The 17,219-nt window shown below is 60.7% G+C and overlaps 5 protein-coding genes across 5 annotated transcripts; 3 read left to right on the forward strand and 2 right to left on the reverse strand.

The window, feature by feature from the left end:
- Positions 1-4,721: 4,721 nt before the first annotated feature.
- Positions 4,722-5,246, forward strand: PLICBS_004916 (uncharacterized protein; the record flags this gene model as incomplete). The annotated part of the gene is made up of 1 exon (XM_018325696.2): positions 4,722-5,246. One exon carries the CDS (start codon positions 4,722-4,724, stop codon positions 5,244-5,246), a length of 525 nt encoding a protein of 174 aa, XP_018175448.1.
- A 738-nt stretch (positions 5,247-5,984) lies between these two features.
- On the reverse strand, positions 5,985-6,404 carry PLICBS_004917 (uncharacterized protein; the record flags this gene model as incomplete). Its single annotated transcript, XM_018325695.2, has 2 exons — positions 5,985-6,088; positions 6,176-6,404. 2 exons carry the CDS (start codon positions 6,402-6,404, stop codon positions 5,985-5,987), a joined length of 333 nt encoding a protein of 110 aa, XP_018175447.1.
- Positions 6,405-7,201: 797 nt separating this feature from the next.
- Positions 7,202-8,981, forward strand: PLICBS_004918 (uncharacterized protein; the record flags this gene model as incomplete). Its single annotated transcript, XM_018325694.2, has 3 exons — positions 7,202-7,216; positions 7,927-8,755; positions 8,812-8,981. The coding sequence occupies 3 exons, from the start codon at positions 7,202-7,204 to the stop codon at positions 8,979-8,981; spliced, it is 1,014 nt and encodes a 337-aa protein (XP_018175446.2).
- An 881-nt stretch (positions 8,982-9,862) lies between these two features.
- On the reverse strand, positions 9,863-14,202 carry PLICBS_004919 (uncharacterized protein; the record flags this gene model as incomplete). The annotated part of the gene is made up of 4 exons (XM_018325693.2): positions 9,863-10,215; positions 10,267-13,662; positions 13,721-13,790; positions 13,855-14,202. The coding sequence occupies 4 exons, from the start codon at positions 14,200-14,202 to the stop codon at positions 9,863-9,865; spliced, it is 4,167 nt and encodes a 1,388-aa protein (XP_018175445.2).
- A 998-nt stretch (positions 14,203-15,200) lies between these two features.
- Positions 15,201-17,156, forward strand: PLICBS_004920 (uncharacterized protein; the record flags this gene model as incomplete). The annotated part of the gene is made up of 1 exon (XM_018325692.2): positions 15,201-17,156. One exon carries the CDS (start codon positions 15,201-15,203, stop codon positions 17,154-17,156), a length of 1,956 nt encoding a protein of 651 aa, XP_018175444.2.
- Between the last annotated feature and the right edge of the window lie 63 nt (positions 17,157-17,219).

Raw genomic sequence — 17,219 nt, forward strand, 5'->3', positions numbered from 1 at the left:
TTTCGCTCGCCATCGGGGGAAACACCGCCAGGCTGCCGGGCTGGAAAGGATACCATGTACGAAGTAGGATACCACGACTGGCGGTGCCTTTCTGAGGATTCACGCGGGATGGGAAAAGGGGGTAAGCAGGCGGCGGAAAGGCTGTTGGTCACGAACCGTGCAAGTGAGAACCCAAGCTCTGGATACGTTCCATTGCGATGCGTTTGCGTGCCGTACGACTACTTCACACTCCGTACGAATGTACAAGGTAGCACTCCTACTCAGCCCCCATCCCCCTGTTCACCCCTCTTCCTGATGCCCTCTCACGTCCCGCTCCCCTGACCCAGCAATCTGGATCGTCTTGGCATTACCAAGTACGCAGGTAGGCGCATACGTACATACGTATGTACCAGTCGAACCCACGTTTCCCGCCCCCATCACCCGCTCGGTGAGCAGACGGGGGGGCTAAAGATGGGCAAAATGTGGGCAAAATAAAAAAGAGGACCACCTTTTGACGCCTCCTCGCCCGGGGGTCTGTAGAAGACACATGGGGCCAGGGTCCTCCCTTTGAGCCAAGGGCCCGTGGCTTGCGTAGGGGACATGGAGGGGGGCCAGCCACCCAGCTGAGAGGCGTCCCGGCATATCCAAGAGGGCAGGTTTCTAGAATGGGAGGGAGGCGTTCCGTCCGATTCTCCACGAGGGGAGGGGGGAGCCTACGTACGTACGTACGTACAGCTAGTACAGGGATGGGGGAGGGGGGCCGCTGCCGCTCTCGAGGCCCAGTCGACGCACATGCAGGGAGTATACGAACCAGGGCGAAGGGGAAGGGGGATCTGCCCACACCCTTTGGGAAGGAGGGCGTTTTGGGGGCCGCGAGTCATCATCGTCACGGGGCAAAAGCCCAGGCATCTCGCTGGAGCGGAAATAAGCTTTGGGGATATGTAATGATGGAGTTTAGCGCTCGTGGTGCTTGGGTGTGTAGCTGTGTGAAGCCCGGGCAATATTCTTGCTTGGAAAGGTAGGGGAAACGAGCAACAAGGCAGTGTGACTGGCGGACAAGTATTTTGGGTTTACTCTCCGAAAAGGTGTACTTGATGGTGGTGGTGCTGGTGGTGGTGGTGGCTGGCTGACCTGTTGTTGGTCGTCCCAGCGCCCCCCGGCACAAACAAGGTTTCCCGAAGGGCCCAAAAGTGTGTGTGGGTAAATCTCGCCCACGCGGGAACGCAGGGAGGGAAAGGAAGTAAGCGGAGCCCATAGCGGAAGTACGGAAAGCCGTGTGTGTACCGGGTACATTACACCTTTGGGGTTTCCCCGTTGTTGGGCGTGCGGGTGTTGCTTTGCTTTGCTGTTGCGTCTTTGCTGCTCCGATGCGTAAGTTTGGCTGTCGTGTATTGGCATGAGATTCAGGCGCTTGGCGCAGCGTGATACTTTTCTTCCCTGTCTCGTTATTATTTTAATTTTCTTTTGCTCATCCTTTGCCGGCTGACCGGCCACAGCGACATCAGGGCGGGTGATGGGCCTCCTCTGAAAAAAACAAAAATAGAGTGTCAACGCTGAAGCTTGGGGGGGGGGGAGTGGTGTCCTCTTTTGGGGAGCCCACCCGGCGGAACTCTGCTCGTAAAGACGTAAATGCGTGGCAAAAGCCAAAAACGAGATCACTCACTGTTTGGGGGTGGTGGCCCGCCCACCTGCCCGCGCATGAAAAGATGCGACGAAAGTTCGGGACTAAGGGAGAGAGTGAGAGAGAGAGAGCATGGGGGTTGCGCGGTGAGCGAGACCTTTTTTTTTTTAAGCTGACGAAACGGGGCCGGGGGGGTCGACGGCGGACGGGCGGGCGGAGGGAAGACGTTCCGGGACGGAGCGGTTGCCCGATCGGGGGAGGCGTGATATACTTTTTGCTCTCAGACTCTACGGGTTGGTTCGTGTGTTTCAAGACGGCTTGCTGTACTACTGCGCCGTAGATGGCCGGAGCTGATATCGCGGCACTTGATGCCGGAGCACATGCTCGCTCACATTGCTAGCGGACACGGGGCGAACAAGCACAGCTTGCCAGGGGGCCCGGGACGTCCTTTTCCTTGGAAGCGGTGGTGAGACGACAAAGACAGCAGGTTTATCTTTTTTATCTTTGCCTGGATCTTACGATGCGACGACTCACCGCAAAAGCGTATCCGTTCCAAGGTTTCGCACAAGGGGGGCCCGCGTGACGCGAATAGGCTTCCTGGGCGGTCGCAGCCAGTCGCCTTCTTGTTAAATTAGAAACGGCCGCCGAGAAAAGGTGAAGTCTCATTCCCGCCAAGGGCTCGGATTTAAACCTTGGGGCGGGGAGGCAACGTGGGAATGTAAAAACAAGAGCTGATGTGGTTGCCAAGAAGGGGGGTCCCTCCCGCGGTGAAGAAGGGAAGGTGGACACCCTCCCCCCCGGGCGACGATCATGGGCCGGGGTGGGTTGGAAATCGGCGGTACGATGTGGCAAGGCCCCCACGGGACCGGGGACCGGGGGATCGGGAGGAGTGGGCTGTATGGCGTGCATTGCCCGGGCCCTCGGCGCCCGGGGGTTCGCATGGGATGAGTGGCCCCGGGAGGTGTCGTGGTCCGTCGGCGCGGGATGGGACGGCGGACGGGACGGCGGAGGAAATGTGGGGCCCATGCCGGGCGGCGCGCCGGGCCGGTGGGTATCGGGGCCGTGCTCGGGCGCGCCGTGTCGCGGGACGCGCTAGGCCCGAACCGGCGCGGAGAGCTTCACACTCGCAGAGCGCAGGAAAAAGCCATGTCGTGCGGAGGATACGTAGCCAGTGCGCGCAATGCGCCAATTGAGCAGACAGGAGCACCGGCAGGGCATGCGAGTAACAGCTGGCCGCGCGGTGTTTGTAAACCGCGCGTTGTCGATTTCCTTTCGTGCGCGCCGATGTGAAGGCGAGGAGGGGAGGCCGGCAGACGGGCCGTGGGCAACGCTTGGTGCCGCCGGGCGATCGAGCTGGTGCGGCGGCGCGAAACGATGACGACACCACCCCAGCAGCGCAACGCAACGCAACGCAACGCAACGCAGGAACGTGATGCCGCCCTCCCGGGCCATCCCACGGGGAGTCACGCCGTCGTGGCGGGTGGGCGGGCAGCAGCAGCGGCAGCAGCCCATCGAGGCTCAAACTGGCTTCCCGGCGGTCCCGGATGGGTGGACGGGTGTCGAGGCAGCGTCGATGTGACGCCATCGGCAGCCCACGAGGGCGACGGACAGCTGGGCCAGCCTCCCTCACCTCCCTCCATCGCTCCCTCGCCGCCCCCGCCCCGAAGCAGCAACGGACCAGGCGGGTGGTTCCACTAGGCAAAGGCGTTCGCCGCCGCCGCCCCCGCCGCACGTCGCCAAGTCAACGAACGAGGGTTTGCGCCTTGGCCCTATCCGTCGGTTTTACTTCAAAGCTGCTGCTGGGGGACCCAGACGGAGGCCAGACCTCACCTCAGCCGACGTACGGAGTACGGGCCATCGGATAGACGCGCGCCGCCGCGCGAGAACACGCAAGAACACGCAACACGAACGCTAGGAGCGGAGCGGAGGGAGGACGCGCAAGACACAGGGAACACATCTGAGACAGGTTCATTGGGATTGGGCGCAGAGCGAGGTTCTGGATGCACCGCCTCGGTGTAGATGCGCGCTGTGCATTTCTCTGGGCGTCTCGCCGTGCACGGGGGAGCGGGGGCCGTTTCAGAGGGGAGTTCGGCGCGTGTGTGTGTGGTGTGCGTCGACCTGGGAATAAGTCGTAGGCTGAGAAGCGCTCCCTCGCACCGCTGAGGTGGTACCAGGCGAGCCCATCCTGGGGTAGCAGCAGCGGTCGCCTGCGCCGTCGCCCGCAAACAGATTGGCGCGCAAGCGCTGTAGGGGCAGCCCTACCTACGCGGTGGAGACTCGCCGGGAACCTGGAAACTCGTTGGACGTCCAGCGATGCGCTGCAGCTCTACAGGCTGGGTCGTCTCGGCACCTAGCGGCCGCTGGCGCTGCTGCTCCCCCCCCAGCCAATGGAGCCCTCGCGCGCGGCAGCCCAGTGAGGTCATCGCACCCGCAACTGCCGATGGCTCCGGGCGGGCGCTGGATGGGGTGACTGCGGTGACTGACTGACTGACAGGACAGCCCCGATGCCAGACCAAACCATACCATCATCATAGAACCGGCACGGCCTCCCTCGCACCTGCGCGTGCGTGTTGCGCTGCTGCCGCTGCTTAAACTCGAGCCCGTCCGTGGCCGTTGCCGTTGCCGCCGTGACGCAGCCTTAAACCGGAACCCCCCTCCTCCTCCTCCTCCCACCTCTTATTAACTTGACAAGCCTATTACGCATGCTAATTGACCTTGCTTTCCCTCTTCCTCTTATTTTTTTTACCTCCCTTGCCTCTCCCACCACGCACGCCTGCCTTCTGCTCCCGTTGGGATAGTAACAGCTTTCTGAAGCTCCTCCTCACCTGCTGCTGATTGGGTCGTCGCAACCGCCCTTGTTTACATCGCCAGCTACGACAGGAATTGAAAAAATTACCTGTGCCCGCAGACGAACGGTTCAACTCAGCAAGGGAAGCTCTTAATCACGCCCGTCGACACCGCGGCTCTCGATTCGTGAACCACAGGTGTGTGCGCGCCGCTTGAGGACTGTCGCCCGTCGCACGCAGCGCTCGCCAAGCTACATCCGGCGCACCCGACGCAGCATCACCGCAGCCTTCATCAGACACAACACAAAACAGCAACAACAGTTACAACATCCGCAATGACTGGCATCCTCAACGCCATCGTCCGGAGCATCGCCCTGCTCTGGACGCTCCTCATCACCGCCCTCATCGGCAACGTCATCGCCTCGGAGACGCACGCCGCGACGTCGGCCAACGCCGCCATCAACTTCACCATGTTCGTCGCCGCGCTCTCGTGGGTCGTCTGCCTCTACGGCCTCGCCGCCGCCTTCTTCACCGCGCTGGCCTCGGCCGTCATCCTGCTGCCCCTCGACATACTCGGCGTGCTCTTCACCTTCATCAACGCCATCGTCCTGGCCGCCAAGCTGCGCGCCCCCAACTGCGGCAACATCCCCGGCGCCAACCTGCCCAGCAACTGGATCGGCTACGGCTCCAACAACGACGAGAAGCGCTGCCGCGAGATCCAGGCCAGCACCGCCTTCATGTGGTTCCTCTGGGCCTGCTTCAGCGTCTGCCTCTTCTTCACCATCAAGGACTCGCGCGGTGGGCTCGGCGGCGGCTTCCGTCGCTCCGGCAGGCCCAGCATGTCCCAGGTCGGCGTATAAAGGCGAGCGTGCAGCAAGGCGACTTGCGTCGTGTTACCTCGCCGCGCCCGAGCACGCGCCGCGTTGCGTTCTTTCTGCGCTGCGATGCTCCGTTGCCAGTCGATGACGTCAACCGCGACCAACACCCGGCGTGCAATGTCGTTGACTGATATGAGCCTGGCGCTCCTCCCGTCCGTCACCACCGGGGCCCCCCAGCGGGTGACGCGACATGAATAATGCTGGGGTATCCTTTGCTTTGCAGGGCCAGACTAAAAGGAGCTGTGCATCAGACGGGGTCGACATCCCAGGATGCGCTTCGCGATATGGAAGTTTTATCTCGGTTTTCGTGTATACAGGGTTAGTGAATTACTTACGGCTGTCACGGGAGGACTCCGTCCCGGCGCCGCGGACGAGTATGATTGTTTGCGTTTAATTAATGTACCTGTTCTAAATGGCACGTTTGCATGCCATAGACTATGTGTTGTGCTTGCGCTCAGCTCGTGATACATGCGCCAAGCCGCGCCGACGTCGCAGTTGACATTGGCTGTGAACGAGTCTTGTCCTACACCTCAAGCACACACCTCGAATAGTTGAGAGGTGTAAGATTGGTCCGCCGCACGATGCCGCTGCCGCTCCGCTGCCGGCATGGCGCGGCGCGGCGGACGCCTCAACGTTGCCGCGGCGCGGCATGCGTCGTCTATCTCTAGGCCCAGGTCTCTCCGCGTTTAAATCAGCCACTGGCGGCCCCTGGAACATCTTCTATAACGTCGCGGCCGCCTCGACAGCGCCCACGACCTTGAACGCCTTCTTGTTGGTCCACCGGATCTCGACGTTGTGCATCCATTCCATGTAGCGAGCCCAGCCTGCACGTCGTCGTCAGCCTCTGGTCACAGTCCCTGTTGCGCGTCGCGGTGCCCAGACGCGGGAGCGGGATAGGGGTCGGGGCTTACTCCAAAAGGCAAACTTGCGGCCAAAGTACTTGCCCATCCAGGGGACAATCATCATGGTGAGGATGAGCTGCAGCTGCTCGAGGCTGCGGTCCCACTCGGCCTGGGCCTCGGAGTCGGCGTCCGAGTAGATGTCGCTCGTGGATGTGGAGGGCAGGGAGTCGACGTCGTCCCTGTCGTCGGAGAGGGACGACTCGTGCAGGTCCAGGAGGGACTCGGCGGAGGCGGCCATGGTGAGAGGATTGGGGATGGGTGTCGGAATCGTGGCCTCGGCCGGGACGTCGTCTCGGATGTGGGCGTTGGAGCTCGACGCTGGGGGGACGGAGCCGGAGGGAGTGATGGGAGGCTGGTTCAGGGTCGCCGGCGAGATATTGAGCCCATTTGCTGAGTGTGTCACCGCCGCAGGTCGCGCCTCGAGATATTCATCAGGGATGCGTATCCGTGGCGAGGCAACTCTGCGTGATGATGCGTTCGTCGTCTGGCGTCGGTCGGGCGGGTGGTGACGACGGGGCCACCGCAACGCTCCGATGGAGCTCCGCGTCGAGGGAGCTGGCCGCCGCCCGCGTGTAGCCGTGATTGGTGGACGCGCGGGGGCGAGGGTCACGTGCCCTCGGGCGTGACCGTTGGGGCGTCCCCCCCATGCGTCACAGCCCAGCGTCACCCTCGGCCGCTGCTCTGGCTGGATATGAAATGACGCCTGCCTGACGCACCCGACGAACAGCAACTCATCGACCGTCAACCTTGGCAAGCAAGCACCGCAAGGCAACATCCCTACCGCAAGGATCCGACCCGGCCACGCGCTTTTGGACTCGCCGGACCACGCATCAGGCTTCCACGTTAGGACCGTCCACTCAGGAGATCGACAGGCGGCGCGGACCATCGATCGGGTTGGCCTCGTTCTCTGCAGCCCAGCAGACAAACTCGCAGCCCACAGGACAGGACAACTCAAACCGCCCCAGGATCCAAGGGAAAAGGGAACCTTCCAGGCTCGCTCGCTCGCCCGCTCTCGCGCCGGCGCAAACCGCAATCATGGCGGACATTCAAGTGAGTACCTAGCTTCCTTTTGATGCATCTCATACCACCAGTGCCGATGCGAGTTGCCGCCGCGCCGTCGCGGCGATTGTTTGTCGTCGTCTTCATCATCGCCCGCGCCCCGTCATCAGTCACATTCATTCATGCACACATAACACATGCCGTCCGTTCTTCGCAGGCGCCGGCAGCGGGCAGCCAGCCAATCCAGTGTTGGCGCGCGCCTTGGGCGACGCCCGTCCGTCAAGTCAGGCTGCTCCAGTGGCTTCCACCAGCGACCAGTCCCTGCCAGACGCTCTGCCCCCTCCACTAGCTGCCCCTCCAACAGCCCGCAACGCACACCTCACCCCCGACACAAGCCCCAAGTGCCACACATCACAGCGCAGCAGCACCTACACACTCCACCACCGCACTACCAATTTTGCCCCGCTCTCACTGGCCCATTGGCAATTCCTCCACCTTTCGGCGCCCCGATACCTCCCTCACCTCACCACCACACCAAATATCCTCGTGTCACAGACGCAAACACTTTCTTGACTCATCCTCTGTCCATCCCCTTCCGCCCATCCAGCCGCCGCGCGCGCCCGCATTTCTAATCATCGCACGCGCTACTTGTACGAACCGCCCCTCGCGTCGACAACCTCGCCCTCGATATTTCTTTTTCGCCCCTGTCTCGCACAGTTCGTCCCGCTGACCGTGTTTTCCACTTTTTTTCTCCGTCGCAGGAACAGCCCCCCGCCGAACGAAAGTCTCGCAAGTCCGTCGCCTTTACCGACGAACAAGTAGTTGTCGACGCCGACGGTTCAGTCACCATGGTGAACGCTACCGAGGAGCCCAAGGAGACGGCCCTGTCGCACACGCCTCGTACGCCGCCGCTCTCCGCCGCCCTGGGTGCCTTTGCTGATCCCTCATCTCAAGCCGGCGCCGCCGACGATGCGCCCCCTGCCGAGGATGCTGGCCTCGACCTGTCCCTCATGAAGAAGAAGAAGAAGAAGTCCAAGAAGCCCGAGGATGGCGAAGCCCCCGCCGAGGATGACGACGCCCCCGCCGCCGAGGACGGCGGCCTCGACCTGACCCTCAAGAAGAAGAAGAAGAAGGTCAAGAAGGACGCCTCCGCCGACGACGACTTCGCCGCCAAGCTCAAGCAGCTCGAGGTCAAGGACACCGACGAGGCCCCCGAGGTCGAGGAGGAGACGGGCGACATGGACGCCGGCACCGGCATCTGGTCCCACGACGAGACCAAGGCCATTGGCTACACCCTCCTGCTCGACCGCTTCTTCAGCCAGCTGTCCCAGAAGAACCCCGACCACGCCCTCAGCGGCACCAAGAGCTACAAGATCCCTCCTCCCCAGTGCATGCGCGAAGGCAACAGGAAAACCGTCTTTGCCAACATTGCCGACATCTGCAAGCGCATGAAGCGTACCGAGGAGCACTTGACCGCCTACCTGTTTGCCGAGTTGGGCACCAACGGCTCCGTTGACGGCAGCAGGAGACTGGTCATCAAGGGCCGATTCCAACAGAAACAGATTGAGAACATGGTCAGGAAATACATCAGTACGTCCCCTGTCCCACCTTCGTGGCTCCCATGATGCTAACTAGCTGTTCCACAGTCGAATACGTCACCTGCAAGACGTGCAAGTCCCCCGACACCGAGCTCAGCAAGGGTGAGAACCGTCTCTACTTCATCACTTGCAACAACTGCGGATCGCGACGAAGTGTCACGGCCATCAAGACTGGTTTCTCGGCCCAGGTCGGCAAGAGAAGAAAGATGAAGGTCTAAGCTGCGGCACGCGCACGCACGCTCCCGGTGTCGCCATGGGATCTCCTGCTCCATATCCTCCGGGCGCCATTCCCCACGCCCGCTTTCCCCGCAGTCTTCATCTTTTCAATGGCTACCCGTTTCGCCGCTCGTTTGGTTTAGAAAGCGACTCATCCCGTGGTTTCGGGCCCCGGGAGGACGAGGTACAGGCATAGGCATTTGGAGGAAGGGGGGGAATCACGGCGTCTGGGTGGTATCAAAAAGTTGCTCTACTGGATGATGGGTGGTGATGATGATGATGGGGGGGACATGATGTTCAGCGTGGCAACCCGTTCCCTGTGAGGGACGGGCCCTCGGCACATTTGAGATGCTGGCCGTAAATAGCGCCGAAATGATGATATTCGACACCACCACTTACTCCCTGTGCCCCCGAAAATCAAGGTCTGGCCGTTGCCACTTGCATGAATGGAGCAACACACTGCATCATATGGACGACGGGCAGTTACAAAGGCGAGCGTGCATGTCGCACACCGTCAAGTGTATTCTGACAAAGCAGAAAATGAGCGTTCTGTATCTGTAGTTCCCGGCCCATCTCCATACCTAACCATTCGATTTCCTTGGTCTTTTTGAACCCGTCGTCATTACGCGCACGTGTCCAGCTCTGCCTGCGAAATGTCCTGCTCCCCGCCGCTACTCATCTTGTGCTCTAATGGAGGTCTCTCGAGCTCTCGCCCCGATCCTCTCTGTGTGCCTGTAATGTACATGCCCGACGTGAAACCACCATCCGCCCCTGTGTACACCTGTACGGAAAGGAGAAGAAGAAAACAAAGAGACAGATATAGAATCAAGCAGAACGCCGCCCAATGCGGGGAGGGCCACTCGCCCGGCTTTCCGCCGCCCGCTTAGTCCTCAGAGTCAAAGAGAGTGTTGTTGCCGACGCCGGCCGTGGTGCTGGACCGGCGCCCAAACGGCGGGAACGGCTCGCGGGCCTCGACGGCCGAGATGCCCGCGCGGGTTGCCTCCTCGGTGATGTTTTCCACTTCCGCTTGGGCGGTCTCGAACGTCGTCCGCACCCACTCCGCCAGGCGATTCTTGGACGTGTACTGGGTCAGGGTCTTATCCTCCCAGCGCATGGCGTCAATCAGCTTCGCCTGCTCGCCTTGAGAGAATGACTGAAACCGGCGATCCAGACTGTCGGTGAATACGCCCAGCACCTCATCGGGCGTCGTGTATCGGAATGGCTCACGGGCATCCTCTGCAAAACTCGTTAGCATGCAAACTTTTCGCAAGACGTGGATCAACTCACGGTATCGGATGCAGTCCGTGAACATGGCGAACAGCTCCGTATCGGCGATGCGCGTCACGACCTCCTCGTCATCTTTACCCGTGGTATCGTTGATCTTGGCCCAATCATCACGGATAAACAATCGCCTCCAGATGAGCTTCTTGGCAGCCTTCACCTCGTCGGTGTGGCATGCCGTGTCGGCGACCTTGAGCGCCATCCAGAAGGGATGTGGAATCTCTTCTCTCGACTCTGCGGGGAGCGAGATCAGGGTCAGCAGGTCGATGAGGTACATCGGGTCGAGCGCCTGGTGGTCCAGCAGCCTCTCCATGCCTTCAGTGAACAGTTGGAGAAGCGCCTTTTGGCGGCGAGGAATGTTCGTGCTGTGTTGCTCGAGAGCGAAGTTGAGAGCGGCGGCGCTGTCAACGGCGTCGATGGTGCTCGGGAGCACCTGGCCGTAGAGTTGGTCTTGGATCTTAACGACAACCAACTCGTCGTCGACACGCTGGAGTGTCTCCTCGCGACGAGCCTCATCGCCCTTGACTGTGAACGAGGGTCTTGCTTGCGGCTTCCGTTCGTTCTCTGCCAGCAGCGCCAGCTTGCCGAGGCTGAGCTCGACCTTCTTCTTCCAGACTTGGCTCTCCATGTTGAGGGCCAGATCGATAAGAGTCTCGGACGCGTGCTCCACATCTTGCTCTTGCTGGATATCGTTGATCCAAGATACCCGAGCCAAGTGCGGCCTACTCCGCAGGAAGCGAGTCTTGAAACCAAGGGTGTCCAGTCCGAAATCCAAAACGGACGAGACACCGTGCTTGTCGATGAGATACTCGTATACGGGAAATGCGAACGGTTCGCCGTATTTGCTGAACGAGTCCTCCAGCTGAGTCTTCTTGGCCTGGCGCAGGGCATTCAGACTCTTGATTTCGGCGCCCGAAATGTCTTCCGCCGCCAGCTGAGCCTCCAGCGTCTCGATGTGCTCGAGCAGAATGACCGCCAGGGCACTCAGGCAACCGTGTTTCTCAGCAATCTTTGCTCCTTGCTCCCATTTCCCGTAGCGGGCCAGGAAGACAGGCTTGTTATGCCGTTCAGAGTCGTATGTCTTGACGTATTCTTGGGCCACTGATTTGTTGTCCGAGTTGGCAAGGCCCCATCGCGCATGCTCCAGGACAGCAGTGAGCATAGCGTCGGTCAGAGCAGGTAGGTCATCGTAAAGTTTGATGATGAGTTGGGGATCCAGCTGATTCGGCGCCTTCTGTTCAAACCGCCGCTGCTCATGCTTTCTGAACCATTGGTCGCAAAGGTCTGTCAGGCGCTTCAGGTTGTTCGCAATGTACATGCAGCCTGTCCAGGGTTCTGGGAGGCCCTCGTAGCCGTCCCGCAGGATTCCCATCCGCAACTGCTCGTTTTCCAGGCCGTAAAAGGCCAGATTGCTGCGTCGGAATTCGTGCGCTCCAAGATGGGTGCAGATGTTGATTTGCATGGCCTCGTACATGAGCGTCGTGATCTTCACGTCGTCCAAGCATTTGTCTCGGTATAGGACCTTGATGACTTCGTACGACCAAGCGACAAAGAGCTCGATTCGGTAAATGTCGTTGACGAACCAGTGACGCACAGCATCGACCTCGCCCTTCTTAGGGGCAGGGTTATGCTTTTGGTCCTCGTGAATGAAATCGACTACCAAGGAGACCAAGCTCTTCTTATCCTCGGCGGGCCTGTTGGCGGTGAAGGCTTCGTGCAGTTTCCAGAGCTGGGCGGCGACATGCATCTTCTCTGCGTTGAACAGGAGTTGCCAGCGCGTCTTGCGATCGAGCTCAGTACCGACTGCTCGCAAATGTGTCATGAGCCTTTGCAGGGCCTCGGATCGCGCGAACAGGTTGTCTTCTATCGAGGCGGGCAATGTCGAGATGTACGACGTAGACGAGCTGAGGATCTCGTGGCTCACCGCCAGCGCAGCATCAGAGAGGTCCTCTGGGGAGAACTTGAGATCTTGCCGCCCGTCGAAGATGAGCGGATTGTCCTTCTTAAGGCCAAAGAAGACGGCTTGTTCTAGTTTGCTCTTGGCGGAGACTTGAGGCGGTTGGTCGCTGGCAAACTTGTCGACATCTGTCGTGACGATCCGCACCACACCAGCACCGCGCACCAAGAGGACGACCGCTGGATTCTTGGTTTTCAGTCGACTTGACCGGCTTTCGTCGTGTCCGTTGAGCGTTGATGTCTCCTCGAAGCCCGAGCCGACGATTTCGTGAACGTTGTCCTCTCTGAAGTCGACGACATCCTCGAACGAAGGGGGCAAGATGTGGCTGTCTGACTGCAACTGCGATTCAGGAGACTCAGGGGCCAGAGCCACGGAGGCAATGATGGCAGCGCGGTCAAACACAACAAATGCCACCAGTGCTGGCCGAGGCAGATACACACGGGGTCGTTGAGATTGTGTCGGGTCGGAAGAGTCGAAAGGCGTCGAGTATGAGGTGATGGGCCGGATCATGCCGATTTGGCAGTCTGATGAAGTCAAGATGATCTCGACCAAGGCATAGCGGGACTTGCTCGATCTTGTCATGCTGACGAGTAGTAAAAGATGTTGTACTGTAGGGTTGTCGGTCGCCATTGCGTCGCTGAGCCTGCTCAATTCCAGGTATTTCGGTTCAAGACCCTTCGGAACAAAGCTGAAGTCGAGCGTCTCCAAAGACTCTACCGGGTAGTCCTCGATTTGGGGATCGGCTTCTCTGAGGGCTAAGGCCAGGCGGTCCCGAATATCCGCCTCTCCCAGAGATTCGTTGTGGCCCCCGCGATGGACCCTCCAGGACTGCAGCTTGCCCTTGCTGGTGAGGGCAACAATGTTGCGCTCGCCGACACGAGCAGAGCGATCAGCGCGAACGGCCGCAATGTCGCCTCGGAGGGAGAGATGCGAGAAGGCGTGGCGAATGCTCCCAAGAAAGCCACTGCTGGAGGCCGTCAAGCCAGCTCGTAGAAACTGGACCGAAATCGCGGGCCGGCCGTGGCTGTCCCTGACCGTCATGTACGCCAATCTTCCGGAGTTGAACGTGAGAATGAAGCCGGCCGACTCCGCACTTGTAATGCCGACGACTTTCTCGCCAGACGACATGCCTGAGATCAGGTACTCGACTCCGGAACGGTCCTTCTTGATGAACGCGAAGGTGGCCGCGCTGGAGATCGATTCCCAGAAAACCACTTTTCCACTGCCGGACATGACGACAACGAGCCCAGGCTCTGTCGACGACGCGGAGGGGGAGACGAGACATCCCACGGGCAACGGATCGGAGGGTTTCGAGGCGGATGGCAGGGTAAAGGTAAAGGTCTCGGGAGACTGCGATGTCGAGTTGTAGGGCCAGACCATGGCATGTGCTGGGGTCAGTGCCAGAGCATATCCCGAAGACGAAAAGATCTGTGCGCTTATGTTTCCTGCCGACATGACACGTTAGCCCGTGGGCGTTTACTGCTTCGATGGGGGAGCACGTACCCGACGAGTCCTGTCGGATCCTGTCTGGCAAAGCAGGCAGTTTTGAGACGGTGAAGGCATTGTTGCTTGTCTTGAGGGAGGCCTGTCAGCAATCGCTTCATCGCTGCCGTGTAGTATGAGTAGGAGAGACGCACAAGAACGAGGCTTCCGTCGCCCTTGTTGGCGGCCCGATCCCCGTGTTTGGACTTCTTGGTCCTCACGGTGGATTCTCGCCGCATCACGGGGTGGAAAATTTCCGTGGGTGTATCGCGGCCCTTGGCTTCGACGGCCGCCGGCCGGGCCTCAGGCTTGGGTTCGGGCTTGGACTCGACCGGTTCGGCCTGAGCTTCGGGCTGCGCAAATGTCTGCTCGGTGAGCGGCAGGCGTTGGCGCTTGGCCTTGGGCGGCGGGACCAGGCTCTCGGAGCTCTTGGGCCGCTGGCGACGGCGTGATCGAGTCGCCGTGGCCGGGCCACCCTCGGCGGCGGCGGCGGGAGAGAACATGCTGAGGGACGCGACGGGAGCTCGCGGGGTTCGGGTCGGGCGGTGACGTGACGAGGGCGATGACGCCGCGATGAACGGCGATGGATTGTCGTGGCGGGATCAGTGCCGCATCGCGGGACGGCCAGCGGTAGAGACTGGTGCGCGCGGGAAGGGATGCAGGATGAGCGATGATGGAAGCCGGCTGCTGGTGTCGGAATGCCGTGCTGCGATGAAGGGGTGTAGGCGATGGATGGGTGACGGTGGAGGGCGAGCGTGAAGAAGCACCTCGACACGCACGCAGCTATTGGGCGGTGGTGCGAAAAACAAATCCAGTCCAACGGCAGAACGAGCGGCCAGCTGCCAAGCTCTGGGTGACCGCCTTGGGTTTGTTTGGTTTGTAGCGCCCGCCGGGGGGACCTGCTGCCATTATTAGTGGTCGGGAGCGCTGAGTTGCGGCTCCACGCCCGCTGAGGTAGGTTGGGTTGCTGGGCGGTGGGGCCGCTGGGCGTCGAGCTATTGGCGGTAGCGGATACCCGGCCGTTGCGGGACGTTTGGTGCGGGCGGAGGTCACTTCTCATCGACCGTCTGCCGCGACCTCGTCGGTGACTTCATGAGCACATCGCCGGCATACAGCCAGTCCAGGTCGTGCAACGATCCTTGCATGCCGGACGCACAGCGACCTTGGACCAAGGAAGCCAGTGTGCATGTCTGGGACATTTGTGTTTGCCCGTCAAAACGTTCATATCGCCGCTGGCCCCTCGGCGTCAAGCTACATCTTCAAAGTCGACGCCACCTGCAGCGCCATCGCAACCGAGACACCCTCGGCTCATCACGTTCTCATCGACACGGCCTCAGCAATCACTCTACGCAGTGGGCACATTGGCCCAAGAAAGCCTGGTCCAAGCCTATGCCATAGGTCTGCTATTCTGCGGTCTGAAGAAGGCTCGGAGCCGAAACACGGCAGCTCCGTAGAGACATCAAGCCCCCGGCCATGATACCAACCACGCACGCACAGCAGCATGAGGCGCTTCTCGACCGCAGTCACCATCACAGACCCGCTGGTCAAATACCAGACATTGGTCAAGTCTGGCATATACTCGCCCGACCCGGCACAGCACCGGCTGGCTAGACACCTGCGAGACATTTACCTGCGCATCAAAGACTACTCGCCACAGGTCGAGTACAAGCAAAGGCTCCGCGAAGTAGCCCGTCTGACCGAGACGAGGATCCCAGAGGACGACGAGGCGCATGGTATCCTTGCCCTGAAAAACCATGCCATCTGGCGCAACCCACTCTTCAAGCACTTGCTGCCGGCCAGCGAGTCGCGGGACAGCCTGGCCCTGACTAGGGTACTGAACAGCCATGAGATGGCCATCGAGATTGACTCTCCAAAGGGGCTCTTCTTGTCTGGCGAAGTGGGCACCGGAAAGTCAATGTTGCTGGACCTCTTGGCGGACGGCCTGCCAACCCACCGCAAGAGGAGGTGGCACTTTAATACATTTATGCTCTACACGCTCTCGCAGCTGGAGAAGCACAGAGAAACTTACAGGAACAAGTCTGCGGCCAACTCTGAGTATTCCATTGCCTGGATGGCAAAGAAGCTCGTCGACGAATCGCCCATACTCTTCTTGGACGAGTTCCAGCTTCCGGACCGGGCGGCCAGCAAAATCCTCAGCCACCTCTTCATCGCCTTCTTCCAGCTCGGCGGGATCCTGGTCGCCTCCTCTAACCGCATGCCTGAGGAGCTCCAAAAGGCCACTGGCGTAGACTACGCACCGGGTCCGGCGCGGGGGTTGATGAGCAAGATCTTTGGTGCCCGCGGGAGGGGGGAGCTCTACGGGCCGAGCAGCGACTTTGCAAATTTTCTCGAGGTCCTCAAAGCAAGGTGCGACTTTTGGCAGATGGAAGGCGCCCAGGACTGGAGAAGAAAGGAAGAGCTTGACAGCCCCGAGACTACGATGAGCGACCGAGCTGCTACGTTCACCGTCGCCACAGAGCCTGCAAGCGCCGCGAATCCTACCAACACCCCAGAAGACAAGGGCGAGGCACGAAAGCGCCCGTACTTCTACTATCTCCTGGGTGAGGAAGACGCTTCTTGGCAGGAGAGCATTCGAAACGCCCTTTCTTGGACAGGCGCTGAGGCAGTCCCCTGGGGCCCTTCGACCCGCGTCGTCTACGGACGCAAGGTCATCACTCCGCTGCACCACGAAGGCCACGTCTTCTGGGAGTTTGACAAGCTGGTCGAGTCCTTCGGGCCGGCAGACTACATCTCCATGGCCTCCTCGTACCACACATTCATCATCGACAAGGTGCCGGTCCTGACAGTCCTCCAAAAGAACGAGGCGCGGCGCTTCATCACCTTGCTCGACGCGCTCTACGAGGCGCGCTGCAAGCTCGTCATCCGGGCGGCGAGCCCGCCGGACGACCTATTCTTCCCCGAGACGCCACGCAGCGCCGCCAAAGATGCAAGCAGCAAGGGAACCACCGGCGCCGAAGACGCAGACGGCGACGCCACCTACTCCGAGACCGTGGCCGAGGTATACCAGGACCAAATGGCCCCGTTCAGGCCCAACGTGTCGTACTACGACACCCGGTCCGCGACGGCCAGGTACGACCCGGACCAGGACTCCGACTTTGGCCTGCAGAGCCAGAGCCAGCGGCAGGGTGGCGTCGTCGACTTTGGCAAGACGGGCGCCTTTACGGGCGAGGACGAGCGCTTCGCGTACAAGCGCGCCACATCGCGGCTGTGGGAGCTGTGCAGCGCGCGATGGCACTCGCGGACGGGTGACTGGTGGCAGCCGCTGCCGGCCGCGGCGCGGCACTGGGAGGGCGGCGCCGTGTCCCTCCCGATAGGGGAGCACGTCGCGGTGAGGAGTGAGAGCACCGGCGAGGGCATGGGCGAGAGCGTGGACGTTGAGGAGCTGGCGGGGCTGTCCAAGTGGAGGGTCGAGCATTTCAGGAAACAAAGCGAATGAGCATAGAGCAACCATCTTTGGATGAGCATCACATCACCGAGCGCGAGCTTGGAGGTCAAGTCA

Source organism: Purpureocillium lilacinum, assembly GCF_023168085.1.
Source record: "Purpureocillium lilacinum CBS 284.36 DNA, scaffold_3, whole genome shotgun sequence".
Lineage (NCBI taxonomy): Eukaryota > Fungi > Ascomycota > Sordariomycetes > Hypocreales > Ophiocordycipitaceae > Purpureocillium > Purpureocillium lilacinum.